Genomic DNA, 23,562 nt, shown 5'->3' with positions numbered 1-23,562 from the left:
AAAATGCAAAACCTACCCTCTAACCCACCCAAGAGCCCAGTGCAGCCCCCAGGACCATCACACTAGTGCTGCTCACACTTCTTACAGCCAATGTTTGGCACGAATGGGCCAAGGAAAACAAGGAAGCACAATTCTGCCTGCTGGCTGGCGGAGCACCAAACACAATTCTGTGAATGAAACTTTCTTCTAATTAGAAATATGTTTTGGAATTCTTTCCATATCAAAGCAATACAGGTACCTCATTTTTTTTTTTTTTTTTACTGTATTTACCTTTTCTATCCACACAGGTAATACATGAATACATTTTCAATGCAAACACACTAAAATATATGTGTATCCATTCACCCCTTCTCCATCCACCCCCCGGGGCAGGGATGTGGTCAAGCACACCCCCAGCCTGGGTCTTTGTGGGGTTGCCCGCAGTAACTTCCCCATTTCCTAATGGAGGCACACCCTTATCAGATTCACACTGAGGCTGCGTTCTACACAAACTAAGAATCCCCCAGAACAAACCAACAGACACACACTCCTCTTTACAGATGTGGAGTTCCAAGACTGCTGCCATCAGCAATGCCCACAAAGGCACCACCGGCCCTCCAAAGGGGTTGCACAATCACTCTGGTCTTCATCCCCAAGTATACAAGGAACTGAGCAACTTCCCTAACTTCACATACTTTCTTACTTCTTCCACTTTGTCTCATGCGACCAAACCCTCAGTCCACACTGCTACTAGGTCCTTCCTTGCTTTATTCATTAGTAGAAGCTACACACATATAAGATAGCAATGCTTTGTCTATTAAATATGTTATAAATATTTTTCCTATCAAATGAAGCTTTGCTTCTGGTCTTTCTTATTATTCAAAAATGTTGAGACTTTATCTGGACAAGTCAAACCTCTCCATCTTTCTGTTTGTGCTTCTGGATCTGTGTCTGGCACTAGAAGGTCTTCCTTATTTGAGATTAGAAAAACAGTTTCTAACATTTTCTTCCCCAGTTCGATATTTTATGTTGACACTTTAAATCTTCTGTAATTTAATTTTTTAAATAACAGCTTTAGTGAAATATAATTTACCTACTCTAAAATTCATGCTTTTAAAGTGTACAATTCAGGGGCACCTGGGTGGCTCAGTAAGTTAAGTGTCTGACTCTTGATTTCAGCTCAGGTAATGATCTCAGGGTTGTGGGATGAGACCTGCGGCAGACTCCGTGCTCTGCAGGGAGTCTGCTTGAAGATTCTCTCTCCCCCCCACCCCTCCCTCCGCTCACTCTCTCTCTCTCAAATAAAATCTTAAAAAAAAAAAGTGTACAATTCTGTGTTTTAGTATATTCCAAGTAGTGCAAACACAACCACTATCCAATTCCAGAATAGAATTTACATTTCCAATGTGACATGATGCAAGAGTTCCCCTCTATTTTTCTCCCAAAAGATCAATTGTCCCAATAACATTTACTGAAGAGTTCACAATTCCCTTGACCACAAACTAAAAACCCATCCTTAAAAAAATAAATAAAATAAAAATAAAAACCCCATCCTTACAGTAAACTATATGTTCACATACAGATAGGTTTGTTAGGGATTTCCTGTTCCACTCACTCATTGCTTTCCCATTCCTGTACAAATCCCCATTTAATCACTCTCCAGTAGTTCTAACTGCTGTTTTTTTCTCCCTGTGCTTGCTGCACACAATTCCCACATCAGCTGTTCTACAGAAAGTCCTCTTATGGTCTTGATGAGAACTATTCTGGACTTACAGGCGATGTGGGGAGGATGAAACAATGATCTTCTCATTCAGATAAGTAACTGGCCTTCCCTCAAACAGGTCTTCCCTCAGACAAACAGCGGGTCTTCCCTCAGGTCTAACAAGGGATCTTCCCTCAGACAAAAAACAGGTCTTCCCTCAGGCAAACAAGGGATCTTCCCTCAGACAAACAAGAGGTTTTCCCTCATACAAACAAGAGGTCTTCCCTCAGACAAACAAGAGGTCTTCCCTCAGGCAAACAAGGGATCTTCCCTCAGACAAACAAGAGGTCTTCCCTCATACAAACAAGAGGTCTTCCCTCAGACAAACAAGAGGTCTTCCCTCAGACAAACAAGGGATCTTCCCTCAGACAAACAAGGGCTCTTCCCTCAGCCAAAAAAGGGGTCTTCCCTCAGACAAACAAGGGGTCTTCCCTCAGACAAGTAACCGGCCCTCCCTCAGACAAACAAGGGATCTTCTCTCAAACAAGGGGTTTTCCCTCAGACAAACAAGGGGTCTTCCCTCAGTCAAACAATGGGTCTTCCCTCAGGTCTAACAAGGGATCTTCCCTCAAACAAAAAACAGGTCTTCCCTCAGACAAACAAGGGATCTTCCCTCAGACAAACAATGGGTCTTCCTTCAAACAAACAGTGGGTCTTCCCTCAAACAAACAGCAGGGTCTTCCCTCAAACAAACAGCAGGGTCTTCCCTCAAACAAACAGGGGGGGCTTCCCTCAAATAAGGGGTCTTCACTCAAACAAACAAGGGATCTTCCCTCAGGCAAACAAGGCATCTTCCCTCAGACAAACAAGAGGTCTTCCCTCAGGCATACCAGGGATCTTCCCTCAGACAAACCAGGGGTCTTCCCTCAGACAAACAAGGGATCTTACCTCAAACAAGGAGTCTTCCCTCAGACAAACAACAGGTCTTCCTTCAGACAAACAAGCAGTCTTCCCTCAAACAAGGGCCCTTCCCTCAAACTACAAGTCTTCCCTCAGACAAACAAGGGGTCTTCACTCAAACAACGGGTCTTCCCTCAGACAAACAAGTCTTCCCTCAGACAAACAATGGCTTTTTTCTCAGACAAGTGATAGGTCTTAACTTGAACGAACCTATGTCTACTTTCCAGCCTCTTTCAGGAAAGTTTCAGTGTTCTCTTCTAGGGAACTGATATTTCCTATTAAATTTATTGCTAAGTACCCTGGTAATATTAAAGACTTACAGCTAAATTTTAGGATTTTGCTTTTAGAGTCCTTTTCTTTTAAAGATCCATATGGAAGTATCTGCTTCAAACAAACCATGTTTGGATAATGAAGACTGGCCAAGTGTTGACAACTGTTCACTATTATCTATATGTTTGCATAGCTTGACATTTTCTATTACAAAAGTTAAAAAAAAGCCCTAGGCATTATTGCTATTATTGATACTGCTGTCATTACGTTTTCTAACTGGCTATTGCAGCTACACAAGAAAAGGAAGGGTTTTATGTCTTGATCACAAGTAAGTTGGCTCACTAGCTATAATAGTTCTTCAGCTGATTTTCTTGAATTTTTTAAGACAGATGATTATATTCTTGGCAAACTCTTCTCTCTTGTCCTTTTAAATATTAATGTTTCCTTCTGGTTCTCATCTTACAGCATCACAGCAAGAGTAATCAACACTGCAGTGCTCATGTTAGGGGAGAAAGGAGCAATCCCTCCCTTTTTTTATTACTGACATTAGAAATGTTTTAAAATGTTCACCACTAAGTGACCTTTTTTTTTTTTTTTTGCAGTATTCTGATATCTTTGGTCAGGTTTACTTAATATAAGCTATGTTTAAATACCACTGGGTAGTTTGTATTTTAAAAAGATTGAGCAATGAGGGGCGCCTGGGTGGATCAGTCAGTTAAGCAAGTCTGCCTTCGGCCCAGGTCATGACCCCAGGGTCCTGGGATCAGGTCAGGGTCTTGGGGTCCTGGGATTGAACCCCATGTTGGGTCCCTGCTCATGGGGAGCCTACTTCTCCCTCTCCCTCCACCCCCCCAGCTCGTGCTCTCTCTCTCACTCTCTATCTCAAATAAATAAATAAAATCTTAAAAAAAAAAAAAAAAAGGCATCCAAATGGCAGATAAACATGTGAAAAAGTACCCAATCTTATGGGAAATCAGGGAAATGTGAATCAGAACTATAATTATAGTAATAGCACTACACTCCCTGGCCGGGCAATACCAAGTATGTCAAGCCAGTGCGACAGAAGGACATTCACACACGGGAGGCTGATAAGGGAGAGCTGTATGGCCATGCCTACTGCTGGTCACATGACATGGCAATCCCAATGTGGGTGTGCCCCCAGGGACACAAAGGAATGCTCATAGCAATGTCATCTGTAATGGCCCCAACTGGGAACAGCCCAAATGTCCATCAACGGTGGAATGGATACATAAATTTGAACAGTCATCCAAAGGAATACTGTACTGTAGTGGCTCTTGAACATTCTGGTCTCAGAAACCCTTCGCTCTATTAAAAATTACTGAGAATGACAAAGCACTTTTGTTGATGTGGGTTATGTCTACTAATGTTTACTACTATACAAACTGAGAAATGTTTAAACCACAATGTAACTCCATGAGTGAGAGGTAAAACAGTAGTGTCTTAGCATTATGACAATAATAGTTTTGACCCCACAGACCCCTTGAAAGGGTCCCCTCTGAAAGATGCCCCTCAGACCACTTTATAACCCACTGTGCGTAACAATGAAGATGAACGAGTGATATAACCCAACTTCACAAGCGTAATACTGAGTGAAACAAGTCACACTCTGAAAAGGAAAACATGCATGATCCCATTTACATGAAGCACAGAAACCAAGAAGACCATTCTGCAGTGACTGGGAGCGCCCACAGGGAAGGCCGGGACAACTCAGGCCTGTGAGCCGGTGGTGGCGCACAGGTGCAGTCAGTCACTCTCTGATCAGTGAACTGATCCTTGTCACAGCTGAAATCATAAAGTCATCCCCCAAATCCAAAAAACATACAGCTCAACTTACTTAAAATGCTAGTTTTTCTCATTTAATCTGTTAATGTAGTAAGTCGTATCAAGAGGTTTCCTGTAATAAATCAGTATCTTCCCGGGGTGGGGGGAAAGCCCTACCTTCTTTACAATTGCTATTATGCAAATATACAGTTCTGTATGACCAATACTGTCTTAGGATTGAAAGTGAGTTTGGCCTCAGAAGGAGCTACTGTCCATTCCAATCATTCTATTCTCTGAAGGAGTTCACATAATAAACCCATTACTGTTTATTATTACTGCTGGTTTATTTGGATTTGCTCCTGTCAAGTTATTTCATTTTCCACTTGGCCACACTATGCTCGTGATTCTACTTTTACTTGTTTCTTAATTCTTTTTGTTGGCTTGCTATCCATTTAATTCTTTCCTTTATACCAATGTGTAGAGTTATTCAGTATTACTCAGCAACCAGATTCTCTCTGAAGAGGAGAATCCGGAAACAAGAATCAACTCTGTATGCCATATGGTGTTCAATAAAGGTGACATTTTAAATCACCAGGGGAAAGACACATCAGTCAATAAATGGTGCTCACACAATGTAGCTAACCATTTTGAGGGAAGCCATGGGACCCTGACTTCACATTTTGCCTAAAAAGCTTTACTGAGATAGAATTCAAATATCATAAAATACACCCATTTTGAGTATATCTACCTCATATTTTATCCCCAAACGTACATGAATCAAGTATTTACACATAAAAAATAAAACCAGTGAAGTATAAGAAGACAGCTCACACCAATTTATTCAAAATCACCAGTGAAAAAGATCTGCTTATCATATTTAGAACCCAGAAATCATAAATAGACTAGTACCCGTGGCTTCTGACAGAAGACAAGACACCCCCCAAAACTATGAGAGCTGGAAGGAAAGGCCGTATCTACAGAGCACAGCACTCTGACTCAAAATGTAAAAAGTTAATCTGCAAAATTATACATTTCAAACAGGTCACTATTTCAATGAACTCACCCACAACTTCTCTGCCTACCATTAGTTTTGGAAGACTTCATCAGATACAAAAGCCCACCTTATATAAAGATGGTCCAAAACTCTCAAAAAGAAGTATGATACACGGAACAGTCAAATCACACCTGTCTCCAATCGACCAGCTGGTTCTCAACTCCTCCTGTTCCTCCTCGTCTACTCCATCCCCCTCCGAACTAAGAGCATAAACACACACCCAGATGTCAGCATCTACTCAGGAACTGTGTTCTACTCAGGTCTGCACCTAGTGCCCTGGAGACCCTGCCCAGCGCTGAGCCCCCGGGGCCACCTCCAGACAATGACTTGTAATTGAGTCAGCACACTGCCCCCTCCCAGAGCACATTCTCGGTTAGACATGAGTGAACTGTGTGTGATGAGGACACACCTGGCACACCGAGACACACCTGGTCTGAACAGACAACACAGAACAGCCCCACAGGCCCAGTCAGCAGCCCGGGACGCTCGCTCCAACCAGGAGGAGAGCCCTTCCCAGTGTTACTGCCTCACATGCAGAACTGCCCTGTGGCGTGCCTAGGACTGAACGAGGTCAGTCACACCAAGGCCAGTGACGAGCAGCTGCACTGGCACACAGTCAGCCCTCAGGGTATTCCTGTCCATCGAGAACCTAAAGAAAGCTTACTTCAAAGAGTGCTGTTCAAGAAGACAACCACTCCCTTGATGAAAATAAATCTAAAACTTCAAGATAAACAGAATGCAAACACCCAAGTCAGAAGGAAACAGGGAAATGACTGGGGCCAAGAAGGGCCAAACCGCCCCTCACAGGACCAATGGCCCACCATCTGCAGCGCCTCCCCGAGGGGGTGAGAAGGGCCTACCTTCTGGGTACGGTCAGTTTCTGACACACTGCCCTTAGAGGTCCTGCTGTCCTCTGTGGGAAATGCAGCAGCCTGCTCGGCCCCCTGGTCCTCATCCTCATCGAGCTCCTCCGACTCGTCCTCCTCTGAGTCCAGCTCCAAGCTTTCCCCGTTCACGTGAAGGGTGCTGGCGCCCAGGTCCTTGTCGCCCTGGAACACAGGCAAGAACGCACTGTCACGGAGAACCCCAGGATCAGGAGCAACCTGCCAACTCCCGTCAGGGCATGGCCTGCGAGGTGGGACACAGCGACTCTGCCGCTGGGGGAAGAGCCAGGAAAGGGTGAGGGATGAAGGGTCAGGGAGCACAGGGTAGGAGGCTGTGCCCCAAAACGAGGCACCTCAGAGCCTGGGTTCCTTCAAAAGGGACCGAGGTCATCAAATTACCGACAACCTCACGTGGTGTGTTCCTGTGGTCAGAGAGGTCCTGACACAGATGCGGATTTCCAAGCACACGTGCAAACACCACAGGCACGCCTTACCTTGGAACCCACAGTGGAATGAGTTATACTCTTAAACATCTCAATCACCGTCCTCTGTTTTAATACTTTGGTCTTTTTCTTAGGAACCAGGCTATAGGTTCCCATTCTTCTTTTTTTCTTCCGAGATACTGCAGCTGCTAAAACAAAAGGCAAGCAAGCTAAAAAAAAAAAGTCAAAAGGGGACAAGAAAGGAAAAGAAATACCATTCAAATGTTTTTTAAAGGTAGGTGATAATTCACAAAATCTGATTACCCAAATCATCAGTATGCCACCACAGTGACAGGTGTTTCTTACTTAAGTTGCACAGACAAAGCTGACGGTACCTTACCTTAGATCATTTGCTCTACTCACGATAAAACACTAAGCTATGTGGACAGCAAACATTATCACCCTACTACAAGCAGAAGTACAAGGGAGAACCCACTGACCATCAGAAGCAGGGCCCTGGAGCACCTCCCATACCCAGTCCCCTGCCTCGGGATGGTCCCGTCCCCAGGAACAGTGTGGCTGCAAGAGCGAGGCTGAGGAGAAGCAGCGGCCTCGCTGCCAGTCACTGGGGATGGGCCCCGCCTGTCTTCCTGACAGACTTCTCACCCATGAAAGGAGTAAACTGTACAGTCTCTAGATGTGTCCACCTCTAAGTAAGTGTGGCCACGCAACACCGGCCAGTCTGTCCTCTCCTGGACCTTCTCCCCAGCACCTTCTACCTCACCCAGCAGTCCACCAACTGAGGGGAAAGCAGTCCTTGAAGCAAACTGTACAGGTACACAAGGTCGAGGAAGGCACAGGACAGGAAAAAGCAAACGGCGGGGGGTCTGGGGTTTCCAGACAAGCTGCAGCTCCTGGGGACTCAGGGCTCTCAACCCTGCTCTAGATTAAGCAGCTCCAGGTTGTCTGGCTTTATAGTAGGAGGTCTTCTATAATATCTTATTTTTTTAAAAGTTCCAGGGTTTTAAAAAATCTGAAAACCACTTAACAGATGCAATGTACTAAAGGGCTGGAGAACTTCTGCTCCATTGCATTCTCACTCCACAGAGTGGAAGGAAAGAGCGTGGGAACAGCATGCGTGAACATGAACTACACCACTGCAAGGGCCTCGCAGACAGCTCCACGAGCACGTGGCATCGAGGACACCATGTTAGCCTCAGCCCAGGCCGAGGGGCACACAGGACATCCAGGACAATCACCCACCCACTGTGTTCACTGGGGTGGCTCTAAGCACATAAACGGTCAGGAGGAAACACAGCTCTGTCCATCTCATGCTTGAACGGGGTGACTGGGTGCCATGCAGGGGTGTGTCCAGGCTGCGATGCGTGTCCTGTACAGTCACAGGACGGGGAGTAATATGTGCTTTGCAGCCCCTCAGAGTGTCTGTGTGGCCTTCCTGCTTGTGTTGCAGTAGGATGGGAAGGTAACAGAAACTCTGGGGCTGTCACCACCATAATTTAAAATACTAATAGAGATGGCCTGAAATCTTAAAACTCGAATGAGCTGGCTCCAACACTCCCCCCACCCCCCAAGGGAAGACGGCAGGGCAGGGGAAGGAGTGAGGTTTGAAAAAAGCAGACTGAGGTGGTCTAGAACCTGGACATAGTCACAGAGGGCTGTGTCCACATACTCCCTGTCCATCCCACGACACCTGACCAGCAGGAAGGAGCACCAGCCCCAGGAAGGCTTTCTGTATTTCCCACACCACTGGAAGGCACACCAGTGATTTTGTAATAAGGCAAGGCAGCTGTGATGACAACTCCCTCTGTAGGAGACACGTGCAGGCACACCCTTCCTGGGAGGTGACAACACCAGGAGTGCTTGACCTGCATGAAGACATCACAGAAAGGGCCTTTCTGCACTGTGGAGAGTCACCTCATCTCTGTAGGAACTGTGCGTGTCTTAGAGGCTCCAGAGGGAGGCCCCTCACTTGAAATACGCCCACCCCAGCATCTGCCCTATGGGGCCACTCATGCAGCCCCACCTCCTGCAAAAGCCCCAATAAGGGATCAAATGTTCACCCATCCCCTCAACTGACCCTGAACAGATGCAAGCTCAAAAGAGCGTGAAACGCCCACAGGACGTGGCAGGTAACAGAACCAAACCACCCTTCTCCACAACCTTAACTCAAAGGTCTCCACAATACACTGTGTGTTTTCAACAGCACTTAATCATAAACTGAGGGAAGTTCTCAAACCTAGAGTCTTCTACCCAATTAGAACAAGGGGATAAGACTTAATGAAAACAATCTTCATTCTGAATTTGACAACAAGCACAGAAAGCAGAGCAAGGATAACAGAGGTCGGACATCCCTCTACAGGGTTACAGGTGAGCACAGAAGGGCCCGGGAGTCCGACCACCGCTCATCTGGAGCACACACGCACTTACGGTCGGCACACCTCTAGTTTGGCAAGGTGCAGGTTTGTAACACGCAATCAGAGAGCAAAGACAGTTGTTGGGTCTCCCTATTACCTGTCTGTGACTTTGTGGTGGCCACGTAGCACTGGTTTTGAGGTAGTGACTGATGAAGGGGTGGGAAGGGGGGTAAAAGCTGCTGTCGTCCAAAATCAGAAAGATTTTTGTTGATCTCCTCTTTTGGCTCCTCATGATCTCGTGCTTCTCGAACTTCTCTGGGATCCTTACTGGCCGCATGCTTCAAAACAAAGACAATTAATAACTGTAATTACACACCAGCAGATGGTCACTGAGACAACATGCCCCCAAAACGCAGCTCCTTTCCTCAAAAGCCTGCCTTGACCAAGAGAGGAGATAAAAGAGAGAAGACAAAGTCCAAAGCCTGCCGTCACCACAGAGCACCTGGCACTGACGCGCATGGGCCCAGCCACCCCTCGGATGATACGGGCCAGCGTCAACCAGCTAAAAACGGCGCTGACGAGGACAGAGGGCAAGAGGAAGCGGCAGCGGCAGTGACCGAATGCGGCAAACAAACCCTGAAATACTGTCTACCTGGTCCCTCATAGGAAAAGTCTGCTAACCGCTGACATAGGAAAATGTATTACTAAGTAAAGTGCTTTCACAGGCTATCCTTTTCACGGCTGCACTGTGCAACACTCCGCCCATAACAGACTACAATTTTTAAGTTATCTTTTGCTCATAGTTTTACCACTCTCCTAAATCTATCTTCAGTCTCAGCCTTCCAAGACCGCGGCAGCCGGCAGTCCTGTCCTTAAACCCCTCATACCTATCAGTGGTGCAGCCTTCATTCCAGACCGCCTAGACACAACTAACCCTCTCTCCTCCATCGGCTTCCCTAAAATCACCTACAGCCTTGAGACAGTTGGATCTCATACCAAATTCCATTTAATCAGGTTTTATCATAAACACAGTAAGGGCAATCAGCAGTGCAGAAACAGGCATCCTTCAATAAATGGTGCTGGGAAAAGGGATATCTCCACACGCAAAAGAATGGAGTTGGACCCTTACTTTTACACTGCGTACAAATGCTAACTCAGAATGGATCAAAGATCTAGAACTATAAAACTCTTAGAATAAGGAGGAAAGCTTCATGACATTGAATTTGGCAATGATTTCTGGGTAGGACACCAAAAGCACAGGCAACAAGAACCACAAAAAACTGATAAATCAGACTTTATCAAAATTAAAAATTTCTGTTCATCAAAGGACACAATCAAGAGAATGAAAAGGCAACTTACAGATTGGGAGAAAATACTTGCAAATCACATATCTGATCGGGATTAACATCCAGACTATATAAAGAACTCCTACAACTCAACAACAAAACAAACAACCTGATTAAAAAATGGGCAAAGCATCTGATCACACATTTCTCCAAAGAAGACATATACCACACACATGAAAAGATGCTCAACATCACTGATCATCAGGAAAATGCAAAACCCATAATGAGGTATCACCTTACACCACTAGGACGGCGACTATAAAAAACAAAAGAATACAACCCCAGAAAACTGTCAATTACACTCAATTAAAAACAAGAGAGGTTGAAAAGGATGTGGAGAAACCGGAACCACTGTGTGGTGTTGGGAATGTAAAATGGTGCAGCCGCGTGGAAAACAGTTTGGCAGTTTTTCAAAAAGCTAAACATAGAATTACCATGTGATCCAGCAATTCCACTTCTGGGAATATACCCTAAAAGAACTGACAGCAGAGTCTCAAAGAGCTATTTGTGCACAACGGTTCGCAGCAGCATGATCCACAACAGCCAAGGGGTGGGAGCAAACCAAGCGTCTACTGACAGGTGAATGGATAAATGAGACGTGGTCCATGCACACCGTGGAATATCACTCAGCCTTAGAAAGGAAGGGATCCTGACAACGTGGATGGAGCTGGAGGACACGGTGCTGAGTGAGGTCAGCCCGGCACAGAGGGACCCATTCTGTGTGAGTGGAAACTCTCGGGAGGCCAGAGGAGTCGGGCCCACAGATCGGGGGCGGGGGGGGGGGGGGCGCTGGCAACAGGGTTTAATGCAGAGTCCAGCCTGGGAAGATGAACGAGTTCCGGGGACAGATGGAGAGGACGGCTGCACAACAGTGTGAATGCGCCTGACGTCCTTGTCCTTGAAAGTGAGACTATCTGGGAGTGTGGCCTGGATTCCAGCTCTTGGGGGGATAGCCCAGGGGGACTTACTCACACTCAGCTCAGCAACCCTGTCTGTCGCTTGGCGGGGAACATGGCCCACTCCTGGAGTGCCCTTCCTCCTTCCAACGCCACCGTCTTCCCCACGACCTTCATAATTAACCTGCCCTCGGCACACAGAGCACAGTTCACATGTAACTTGTCAACTCTGTAAAATTCTTCGGTCTCTCTTAAACATACCAGGTTGTCCCTAAAGAAGTCACTGCTGGAGCAAAGGAGTCAGGTAATGCTCCTTTCTATCTCCTGCAAACTATCTCACAGACGGTGTGGCCAAAATGACTCTCACCCTCCACCAGCTCTTCTTATAAGCAAATGCAAAAGATGATTTTAAAGTATACATAAATGAGGAGCAAAAATTAAACCTGAGGAGGAAAGAGTCATATGAGGCTAATTCTCACTTGAACACAAAATCTTTAAGATATTATTTCTGAAAATCTGAAAAAAAAAATCAAGAGCTGCTGAACTTGGGTGAAGATTCTAGACTCTGTCAGGGCTCTAATCTCTCACAACAGCAAAAAAGACAAAAGACTCATCTACTTCCCATGGAGGCAGCAGGCTAGCACCTGACTTCATGGAAGGGCGCCCACTGCTGTGAGGGAGCCTTGAGCACCCAGCCGGCCCCAGCCTCCCGCACAGAGGGAGGACCTGGGGCACAGGCTCCAGAGAGAGGTGGCCACAATACTGCTCTGGCCCAGGTGCTGGAGGCCCACGGGGTCTGGCCCTTGCTGGCCCTACCCACCCCCAACATTCTGCTCATCGGCTCTCCCCTTCTGCCAGGACCACATCAGCTCAGTGTGAGCTCTCTTAGCCCAGCCTACTTCTCCTTCCAAATACTTAATTCCAATGGCAACGAACAAGGACTTGCACAATTTCAGCATTCACAACTACCTCTCTAACCAGGCCAAGCGCTCTAAGAACAAGGCCACATCTTTTGTCCAGAACCTAGAGAATACCAGTGGCAGCGGTTTTGCGTGGAAGCGGATAGGGAGAATGGTGACAGGGACGCAAAGGGAGAAGACTGAAGGGCCACCATGCTGAGGCCCAAGGGAGTCTGCACAATTCAACTAGGGAGACAGTCTGCAACACAGGACACAGTAACAAACGTTTCAATGCAAGGGAAAAAAGGTTCCCTTCCAGAAGCTTCTGCTTTCTCTGCCCAAACAGTGGACGAGTTGCACCCCGTGCTGGTGCTTTCTGACAGGACCAACACTGGGTGAGAAGGAGCATCCACACTGCCAAGGGTTGTCAGCCATGCAGCAAGAACACACGCTCATTTTTAAACTCTTACAAACAAAATGGTTTTATTATCACAGGCCTGCAACATTCATCACTGGAATCACTGATTTTAAAACACAATTTTCAATAAAACAAGGTCTCCCAAGAAAACCAAACAAGACTGAACGGGGTTTGGGGAGCAAGGAAACCTAAGGGCAGAGGAGGCCAGGTCTGGAGCCAGGGGGTTCCATATGAGAGGGGTCCTCGGGGACCCCACTGCCTTGACTCATCTTGTCGCTACATCACTGTGTCCTCGGTCCTCCCATGGGGGCCCCTGGGCAGATGAAGTTCCCAGGTGTGCGGCAGGCAGGGGTGGTCTTCAGGAAATCCATTTCTGAAGTCTCAACACCCTCCTGTCCTCTGTCCCTACAAGTGACCGAAATGGTACGTGTGACAAACAACTGTGCATCACTAACAATTATAATAACTCAGTTCAGCGCACAGCTAACACTTAGGTAAGCCTATATGGTCAGAGAAATTTCCTGAAGTTAAATTTCAAATTGTCTTTTTTTCCTTAAAGGAATATGACAGAGTGACAATAAAAGATCCCCAAGAATAAACATGTATTAGAATAAAATCCTGGAAATGAGAAGAGAATAAAAGTATAATTTCAAGGAGACAGACGAATAATGTAAAATTTCTGACATACATTTCAAAATTGATACGGTGAGCCAAAAAACGGCAGGCAAAAATAATTAATGCTACTCTAAACCTGACATCTAACACAAAAACGAACTCAAATTAGACCATATATTTATAAAAATGTAAAACTATACAAAAATTAAAAACTTCCTAAAAATTACAGAAAAATCTTGGGACCCAGGGCTAGGTGGGGAGTTTGTAGACATGATGCCAAAAGCACAAGCCATAAAAGAAAGAAACACTGATGAAGTGGACCTGGTCAGAATGAGATACCTGCCTCCAGGAAAGACCGTACTAGGAGGGTGAGGACAAGCCACAGACTGAGAGAAGTCTGCGAACGGATCCACGGCAAAGGGCTCATACCCAGAACTCAGAAAGCTCACAAAACAACAAGCTGCGAAATGGGCAAGAGATATGAAAGACATTTCACGAAAAAGGACATACAGATGGCAAAGAAGCACATGAAAAGATGTTCAGCATCACTGGCTACTAGGGATGTTCAAACTAAAACCGTGACGAGGTGTCACAGCTAAAATAAACACAAGCGGCGAGGCCAAATGCCAGCAACGACGTGAAACCAGACTGCCCATACCTTGCTTCTGGGGACGTAAAATGTTGTAGCCTGTCAGGAGTCTGGTTTGGCAGTTACTTATAGAGCTAAACATCCAATTAACACATGACCCTGCAATTATATTCCTGGATATCTAACCCAGGGAAATGAAAATTTCTGTCTAAAGAAAAATCGGTACATAAATGTCCAGAGCAACTTTAATGTTAACAGCCCCAAACTGGAAAACCCCCAGATGCCCTTCAGCCTGTGAGAAGTTCTGGGACATACACACCACAGAAAACCCCTCAGCATGAAAAGGAAAGAAGCCACTGACACAATGTGGTCGATCCCACAGGAACTGAGCTGCTCTCAAAGGCCCCACCTCCCTACAGAACACCTGACATGACAGGCTGTGGAGATGGGGAACAGGGGTTGGGGATGGGGTGGGTGGGGATGAAGGGGGACGCTGGGAGCTGCTCGGTGCTGGGTGTTCACAGAAATCTACGCTGTGCTCTAACTGTGTAAAATGTTACCCTGGGGGAGACCGGGTGAAGGGTACATAGGGTCTCGCTGTACTATTTTTGCAGCTTCCTGTGAATTCCTAATTATTAAAAAGTTTTTAAAGTTGTGGAACATACACAAGAATACCGCAAAAGGTGGAAACAAGGTCAGGGCCAGACAGACTAGGAGGGGGGAGACCCACACAGCGAGATACGGGAGTCAAGGGCTGCTGAGCCCTGGCTACCCTAGAGCAGGGATCACACGGCAGCATGGGGGGTCAGCAGTCCAGCCCCACGGTGCACCCACGGCTCCCCACAATCACTGCAGGCAGACACAGGAAATACAACGGAGCTCACAGTCAGGCAATGCAAAACCACAGAGAGAAAGATAAGCACTTCCCTGGGGAGAGACATCAACACAAAGTCCCGCCTGAGAAAACAGGAGCCGGAGCAGAGACTATAAAAGAACTGTAGCTAACATCTTTTGAAGGATAAGACAAAATGTAACTAAATAAACTAATTAGAGATACTGGGTATGGAAAAAAAACTGTCAAAAGTAAAACCATCAATATACAGAATGAACAGTAAGAATGTAAAGTGCTAAAGAAGAAATCAAAGCTGGAAAACAAGACCCCATGTCCGTGTCAAGAGCTCCACAAAAAGAAAAGCTGCACAAAGCATTTTACTAGAACTGAGGAAAGACATACGTCTCAGACTGACAGGACCCGTGGGGACAGGCCCGTTCGTGCAGCCCTGGAAGGTTGCAGAGAGGAAACTGCACATGACCTACTAATGCCACCCAGTCACACTAGCTTTAGTACGCTCACCAGCAATGCCAGATACAAGACACCCCACGGGAACGCATCAAACAGACCTAGCATTCATCCCCAGCCAGAGTACCATGCAACTGGGAGGGAAAACATGACTGTGGACACTCTGACAAAACGCATCAGACACAGGCACAGAATACACGCTAATGGCAAAAGCCACCTCACCCAGCACGATACTGGGTTCTCGCTGCCAGTTCCCTGCGCCCAGGGGCCTGGCGTGAAAACAGAGGCATGAGCGTGTCTTCAGTGTGTCCCTCATCCCTTCCTTCTGTCACATCAAGAACCCAACCAACTTTCTGGCTACTTATTTCCTGAGAGAGTCAGTGCTCAGTGTTTCCGAGCTGCAGTGAAAGCCCCCAGGCCCAAAGCAGAGGACGAGAGATCTCTGTGCAAGCTTCGGGAACATCTTGTCTTAGTGGGCAACAGGCACCACGGAGCAGCACAAAGCCCAGAAGCGGGCTGACAGGAGTCGTCTGCTCGTCGTTCACGCCTCAACAGTCGGCAGCCTCTCCTAATCTTCCCAGGCCCAGGGACGACCACCTGTAGGGTGACCACGGCCATTTACTGGCTTTTCTCCTTCATGCACGGAGTCCATCTGCCATCACTGTGACAAAAGACAACACAGATAGGAAGGAAACAGCACGACAGACACGAGAGCAGCCCCATCCCGATAGGGATCGCATTACCAGGCCCAGGATGGATTTTGGCATGGTCTTCCGCGCCCTGTGAACCTTGACGTCGGCACCAGGGGCCATGGGCTTCTTGTCCTCTGTGTCTTTACTTGCTTCCCCGAGCTTGGCCGGAGCTGTGGCTGGCGTCTGAGAAAAAGCACTGGGAGTCCTCCCTTTGCCAGAACCTCCGGGAAGGGTTTTCGCAGCATGACCAGGAAGTGAGGAAGCCAAAGTGCTGGTAATCCGCATGGGCTGCTCCTGCAGGGGTGGTTTACTCAAGAAGTACCCATTGCTCCCGATGACAGAAGTCTGTGTGAAGTCGTCTGCGTTGATGTGGTTTTGCTTCCCTGTTTCACTGTCTCTTTCTGAAACCCCATTTTCGGCTATTCGAGCTAGTTTGTTGGTACCTTCCTGTGGGCTGACCGCCGTGTTCTCCTGAGTGTGCTGCGCCGCAGTCACGTGAGTGCTAGCCTCGCTCTTTCCACAGGACCCGTTGGCTTCGCTGTCTGCGGCCACGGGGGCCTCTCCTCCCTGCTTCTCTGCTGAACCTCCATCGGCTGCCATAGAGATCTCTGTGAACGGAGGAGACGGCATTAGAGGCTGTGGCCCTGCCCTGTCACGACACAACCCACACAACAGTTACCATTTCTTTGAGTGGTTTACATAAAACTAACCAACGAAAAATCATCTCATTTCACGTACAGAGATTTAAGTTCAAATAGATTAAATATAAAATGATGTCTTAGGGGCACCCGGCTGGCTCAGTCAGAAAAGCATGCAACTCTTGATCTCGGGGTTGTGAGTTTGAGCCTCACATTAGGTACAGACCTTAAAAATAAAAATTAAAAATCTAAAACCAAAATAATTAAAAATGATGTCTTAGACATTAACTTTGAAAATTAATTGGTTAAAGTTCGGAGAAGGCCAAACCCTGAAGAGGGGCATCCACCCTGAGCTCAGGCGTGCCAGCTATCTGTCCATCCTGTGTGCGAGGTACAGCCAGGGCCTGCAGTCCTGCCTTGGAGGACACAGTCTAAAACCAGAAACACAAGATAAAGACTCCCCATTTGTTGAGTATATTAATTTTTTAAAGATAGCAAGATCTCAAAACCCGTTACAGATCTGCATACCCACCAGGAATGAACACACCACGTGAAATAAAACTGAGCACGGTCTGAAGACCGAAAGCAAGGCCTCAGAAGTACCTTCACAGAACAAACGTAAAGAAAATGGGTAATAACCAAGAAAAAGGGTCATATTTTCAGTACGTCAGCTAGAAGGCCCATTACAAACACGCGGACTACAAGCCTATTATCCATAAAAGCTCGGTCTCCCAGGACAACTTGCAGACCTTGTCCAGGACCAGTCATAAACAGATGCGTTCTATATCAGAAGATCTACTAGGGTACCCAAGGCACCGACAGCCTAAAGCAGAAAACCCATGCTCACACCACTGGGTGCAGAAAGAGCTTCAGTCAGCTTCAAGACTCCACCCGTCCCAGTGCCTTTACTCTACTGACTCACACAGGAGACCCCATCGTTATGGTTCCTCTGCCCTAGAGTGTGAGGTCTGCACGGACAGAGTTTCGTCTGTTTGTCAACTATGCGCCCCCAGACAAAAACAGAGTCTGGAACATAGTATCTGAGCACAGCAAATACTTTCTAAATGAATACACAGTTATTAATTAAAGATTTTTTTAAAAAATCCTCAGCAAGACAGAATAATAGGTGTGCCCTCACTTGGACGGAGCTGGCAAAGGCCATACACCACGATCTGCAGATAGCATATGCTTATTCAGAAATAAATGAAGTTCACAGCACCTGGGTGGCTCAAGGGGTTAAGTGTCCAACTCGGTTTTGGCTCAGGTCACAATCTCAGGGTCATGAGATTGAGCCCTGAGTCTGGCTCCGCACTCATGGAGTCTGCTTAAGTTTCTCTCTCTCCCTCTCCTTCAGCCCCTCCCCCTGCTCGCACACACATGCATGGCACTCTCTCTCTCTCGCTCTCTCTCTCTCACATAAATATGTAGAAAAAAATCTTGGAGAAAGAAAGAAGGAAGGAAGGGAGGGAGGGAGGGAGGGAATTCTATGCAATATCAGAAATGCCACAAGCATCTCACACAAAACAGATGCACCAGCTGGCACAAGAGGGAACACAGAAATGGGAGGTGCTGGAGACAAAAGGAAGAACTCTGGCCTCTGCACCCAACACCATCATTTATTTTAAAAATGCAGCCAATTAGCAATTAAAATATAAGAGTGCAGTGAGACTGCTGACTTCAAACTCAAGCTACAAAACTCAAGGGCATTTTCCTGCACTGGCATTAACTAGAAAATATGAGAGGGGAAAAAAAATACTATTTGCAAAAGCAGAAAAAATTAAAAAGAATACAAAATTTTAGACAGGATTACTCAAGGCCTCTGTGGAGAAAAAGATTTTAAATGAAAACATGGTCTTAAATGGGATGACAAAAGTATGAAGTGTCAAGCTGCCTCTAACTGAATCATAAGTTCAGTGATACCCAACCAAAATTCCATTAGTATACTGAGGAACTCCACCACCTTGTTCTAAAACGTAGAGGGAAAAACAGATTTTCCCAAACAGCAAAGTAAATCATGAAAAATAGTAAAGGCACAGGGAGGAAGGCTCCCTGCATCAGAGAAGGATGCAACAGGCCTCTCCACAGCACTGTAAGGGGGACTAGGGTATCCACTAGTCACAGCAGAGTCCAGCACAGTAGCCCAAGGGGGCAGGGCACAGACTGTTGGTCAAGGTGGGTTCCACACATCTGGGCCTCACCAAGACCTCTGGAGGCCCATCCACACATTTGAGTCTTGGAAAAACTTGTCCTAGGTGGTCTGAAAAACTCAAAAGTTAACAAGGGAAAATGGAGAAAACAGATCTGTGGCCTAAAAACGGGGAAATTTCATTACACACCAAAAGCATAAGTTATGACAGAAACGAGGAAAGATAAATGTGATTACATTGTGTGATGTAACAAGATACAGGTAGTTGGTCTCTGCCCGCGGCTCCTGACAGCTCCTGAGGTGACTCTGGACGGGGCTGATCACCAGAAAAGACAAAGCCACAGTCAGAAGCTTGCACTTTCAGCCCTACCCCCATCCTCCAGAGACGGGAGAGGGGCTGCAGACTGAGTTAATAATCCATCACGCCTACGTGATGACGCCACCACAGAAATCCCTAAACTACGGGGCTCAGAGAGCTTCCAGGTGGGTGAACACACCCACGTGGGCAGGGTGATGCACCCAGAGAGGGCACAGAAGCTCCACGACCTTCCCCCCATACCCGGCCCTATGCATCACTTCCACTGGGCTGTTCTTGACTAGTGCTCTATGTAACAAAACCGGCGACAGCACACGCGTGTTTCCCTGAGTTCTGTGAACTCGAGGAGAGGGTTGTGGGAACCTTCAATTCATAGCCAGTCCCTTGTGTAGCCAGTTGTGTGCACCCTGGGGGCCCTCTACTTGGGACTGGCGTCTGAAGTGGGGGCAGTCTGGTGGGACGGAGCCCCTAACCTGTGGGGTCAAAACTGGGGGCGCCTGGGTGGCTCAGTCGTTAAGCGTCTACCTTCGGCTCAGGGCGTGATCCCGGCATTCTGGGATTGAGCCCCGCATCGGGCTCTTCCGCTGGGAGCCTGTTTCTTCCTCTCCCACCCCCCTGCTTGTGTTCCGTCTCTCGCTGGCTGTCTCTCTCTCTCTGTCAAATAAATAAATAAAATCTTTAAAAAAACAAAAACAAAAACTGGGTTGACTTGCAGGCTGTCCAGCAGGTGTCACAGAGAGCCAGAGACCTACCCCACGTGGGAAAGTCCACTGCGTGGGGTCAGCTTCTTGTGAGACGCTGGGTAAAGAAGGGAATGGCACTCTTCCTCTCAGAGGCTCAAACTGTGGCTGCCTGCCATTGCTACTAACAGCCATTATTCTGAAGGTTCTGGCGAGAGTAATCAAGCAAGCAAGAAAAAGTAACAAAGGGCATTCAGGTCAGAAAGCAGAGGCAAAATTTATTTGTAACTGACATGATCCCGGGTAGAAAATTCAAAGTAATCTACAAACTGCAGGAACCAATGCCTGAGTTTTGAAAGATTGATTATAGAAATGAACCTATAAAAATTAACTCAAAATGGGAAAAAAAGGTAAATGTAAAATGTAAAAGTATGAAACTTCGAGAGAAAAAAAAAAAAACTAAAAAAATCTTCAGGATTTAGGGCTAGGCAAGGTGTATTATCCTTGACACCAAAGCACAATCTGTAAAAGGGTTTCATCAAGATTAAAAACTTCTCAAAACCAAACAGCAAATCTAACCAGCACAGATATCCCACTTGACACCCACTGACAGGCGTAATTAAAAACTCGGACAAGGACAGGATGTCACTGCCATGCGCAGTTGCCGTGGCTTCGGACACAGTCTGGCAGTTCTTACAAGATTAAACGTACAGGGCGCCTGGGTGGCTCAGTCAGTGAAATGTCTGCCTACGGCTCGGGTCATGATTTTGGGGTCCTGGGATCAAGTGCCACGTCCGGTTCCCTGCTCAGTGGGGAGCCTGCTTCTCCCTCTGCCCCTGCCCCTCCCCCCGGCTCACATACACACATGCTCTCGCTCTCTCTCAAATAAGTAAATATTAAAAACTTCTGTGCTTCAAAGGACGCTGCCAAACAAGTGAAAAGACAAGCCACAGAGTGGGGGAAATATTAAGAAGTCACACATCTGATAAGGAACTTGTATGTAGAATACATAAAGAACTCTGACAATTCAACAATAAAAATCAATAACCAATTTAAAAAAGAGGCGAAGGATCTAAATTGACACATCCCCCCAAAATATACAAAGGGCTTAATAAGCACAGGAAAAGATGCTCAGCATCACTAATCATCTGGAAAACGCACATCGAAGCCACAATGGGACACTATTTTGTACCCACTAGTACGGCTATCATCGAAACAACAGGTAATAACAAGTGTTGGCAGCAAGTGGAAAAGATGGACCCCTCCCCCACTGCTGGTGGAAGTATAAAATGTGCAGTCTAACGGTTCCTCAAAAGAAGGAGCCAAGGCCCTGGTTCAGGAGCAGTGTGCGAGAGAGGAAAATGGGCACCTGGCATTACTTATCCACAACTTCTATTAGAAAAGGCCCAGGCGGGGGAGGCAGGGAGGGAAGACAAACTGGAGACCATGCGTGCCCATGGAAGAGAACATCTCAAGGAATGGAAGGAACACAGCACCAGGAAGAAACCCTGAGGCAGGTCTTCTTCACAAGCACGCAGGTGTGGGTGGAACAGTGTGGTGGGCAGCTCTGAGAAGTGGCACACTGCAGGGCTGGCCAGGGGGCATAGCACAGGGGAGCTGGCGGGCTGGAGGAAGTACCCAGAGGCCCCGCAGTCCACCAGGAAAGTGCCTGGCTGGGTCAAACCTGAGCTGGGGGCCCCCAGAGAGCAGGCTTCTCAACAGGGAGGGAGTAGGGTTTAGAAATAGTTCTAGGAAGCAAAGCAGGCACTGTTCAGTCCCTGGACCCACCCTGCTCCCAGGAGTCCCCAGAACTCTACCAGAATCAGAAGCATTTCTATTACAAACGTGTTCATGCACCAAGTCATGAACTTACAGGGACAGCCCTGCCCTATGGCCCGGGCCCGCAGTGGCCCCTGCACGTGTACGTGGTGGTCACATGAGAAGGGGACTATGTGGATGTGAAAGGGTATCACGGCAGCTCCTGGACTGCCTGGGAAGCAGACAGGGGCTGCAGCAATGCATGCTGGGCGGCCACACTACAGCTCAGGAAAGGCACAGAAGAGCAGCCACAAGCATGGGCAGCAAGGTGGTCCTCAGCAGGCCAGCCTACCACCAGACCGTGCGGGGCTGCATCCAGGGCACTCAGAGGCTGACACCTGCAAAACACACAGGTCCGTGCTGGGACACTGCAGGCCAACTTGCAGGGCCTCACTCTCTGCCCATCAGAGCACAGTCCTCATCTCTCCTGCTGATGCCCACACGGTGGTCTCAGTGGCCACGGCCAGTGCCACCTGCACGTCATGGTCTGTATGTCCTCAAAGGAGGGGTCTAGCTGCCAGTCTGACAGCCTGGGTGACCTCAACCCAGCGGTGCACCCGTCTCAGCTCCCCCTCGAAGACGAGAGACAGAATCACAACATCACTGGGACGGCATGTGGCTAGAACACCCTAAGTGCTTGGAGCAGTGCCCAGCGTCAGTGAGGAGGACAGTCCCATGATTTGAGGCAGGTTCCTCCCACGCTAACCTTACGGGGAACTGGTAGGATGATGGCAGGATACGTTGCTCATCTGCTCAGCTCCAGCAGCCACACGGCCATTCAGGGCTGCTCGCCCATCTCCCCTGACAGATACAGGGTCCGCACCACTCCCGAGCCATCAGCCTCATGGTGTCCAGTCAGGATGTAGCTCTCCAAAATGAACTTCTCAGCAGCCCCCACATGGCTCATGTGTGACACAGTGGGACTCACTTGTCATGGTGTGTTCCACAGCCCTAACCAACAGAGTAGAGTGCCTCCCACCACGGCTCCTCACAGGGCTTGCCCTCTCCAGCCTCCCTGTACCTCCTGGCAAATATGTGGTTTTCCCAGCCTCTAGTTTTACCCTGTCCAAAATGTCATACAAGTGGAGTCACAAAGCACATGGCCTGTGGTCCAGCCCCTTCACTTAGCAAAACAAGCTCAGCACCATCTGTGCTGCTGTGAGAATGAAGCCGTTCCTTCCTCTGAGCTGCTGAGCGCTGCCCACCGTATGCACACCACAGGCTGTAACCAGGTGACGAGCACCCAAGTGGCTTCAGCTCTGAGTGGTAAGAATCAAGCTGCCAGAAACATCCAGGTGGCCCTTCTCACCTTGAGTTTTCTGGGTGCACTTAAGACAAGGATCTACCAGGCGTTTGCTTTTCACTTTTTGGTAAAGGTTCCCTTCTCGAGCAGATCTTGGGTGTATGCCTTTGTGTCCATCTGGGAATGGGAGACGGGAAGCCATACAGTAACCCAGGTGAAAGCAAACAAGATCAGGAGCCGGGGACGGGTGAGGAGATGCCAGAGCGACAGGCCTTCTGGCCACTTCTCCTGCAGGAGCAAACTGCACCCTTACCTTCCCTCAGCAGCTCTGTTTTCATGCAGCAATCCTGCTTCGTCTCCCCCTTCGCCGGAACTGCCTGCTAAAGAAGAAACAGCCATCAGCCTGGATTCAACCGCAGGCAGACTAAGCAATTCGCCAACATGATTTCTCTAGATGGGCACCATATCTGGATCCAGATAAAACTCACTATCAGATGACTGGACAGTCAGGGGATATTCAAGCCGGCAGATAACAGTC

At 47.6% G+C, this 23,562-nt stretch overlaps 1 protein-coding gene across 10 annotated transcripts in view; it reads right to left on the bottom strand.

The window, feature by feature from the left end:
• The window catches only part of EHMT1 (euchromatic histone lysine methyltransferase 1), a 140,771-nt gene that overhangs the window by 54,195 nt on the left and 63,014 nt on the right, over positions 1-23,562 (bottom strand). Inside the window, exons 2-7 of one of the 10 annotated variants that reach the window (XM_048223006.2) lie at positions 23,338-23,404; positions 23,091-23,201; positions 16,235-16,791; positions 9,586-9,766; positions 7,126-7,283; positions 6,608-6,796 (exon numbers count right to left, since the gene is read on the bottom strand). In XM_048223006.2, coding sequence (XP_048078963.1) covers positions 6,608-6,796; positions 7,126-7,283; positions 9,586-9,766; positions 16,235-16,791; positions 23,091-23,201; positions 23,338-23,404 — 1,263 coding nt within the window. Of the gene's footprint in view, positions 1-6,607; positions 6,797-7,125; positions 7,284-9,585; positions 9,767-16,234; positions 16,792-19,204; positions 19,284-23,090; positions 23,202-23,337; positions 23,405-23,562 lie in introns of those variants that run through there. The other 9 variants (XM_048223007.2, XM_048223008.2, XM_048223009.2 and 6 more) reach the window with 9 other exon arrangements.

This window comes from Ursus arctos, unplaced genomic scaffold, assembly GCF_023065955.2.
Source record: "Ursus arctos isolate Adak ecotype North America unplaced genomic scaffold, UrsArc2.0 scaffold_18, whole genome shotgun sequence".
Classification (NCBI taxonomy): domain Eukaryota; kingdom Metazoa; phylum Chordata; class Mammalia; order Carnivora; family Ursidae; genus Ursus; species Ursus arctos.
The sequence above is the reverse complement of the archived record's forward strand: the minus strand, read 5'-3'. Positions and strand labels throughout refer to the sequence as shown.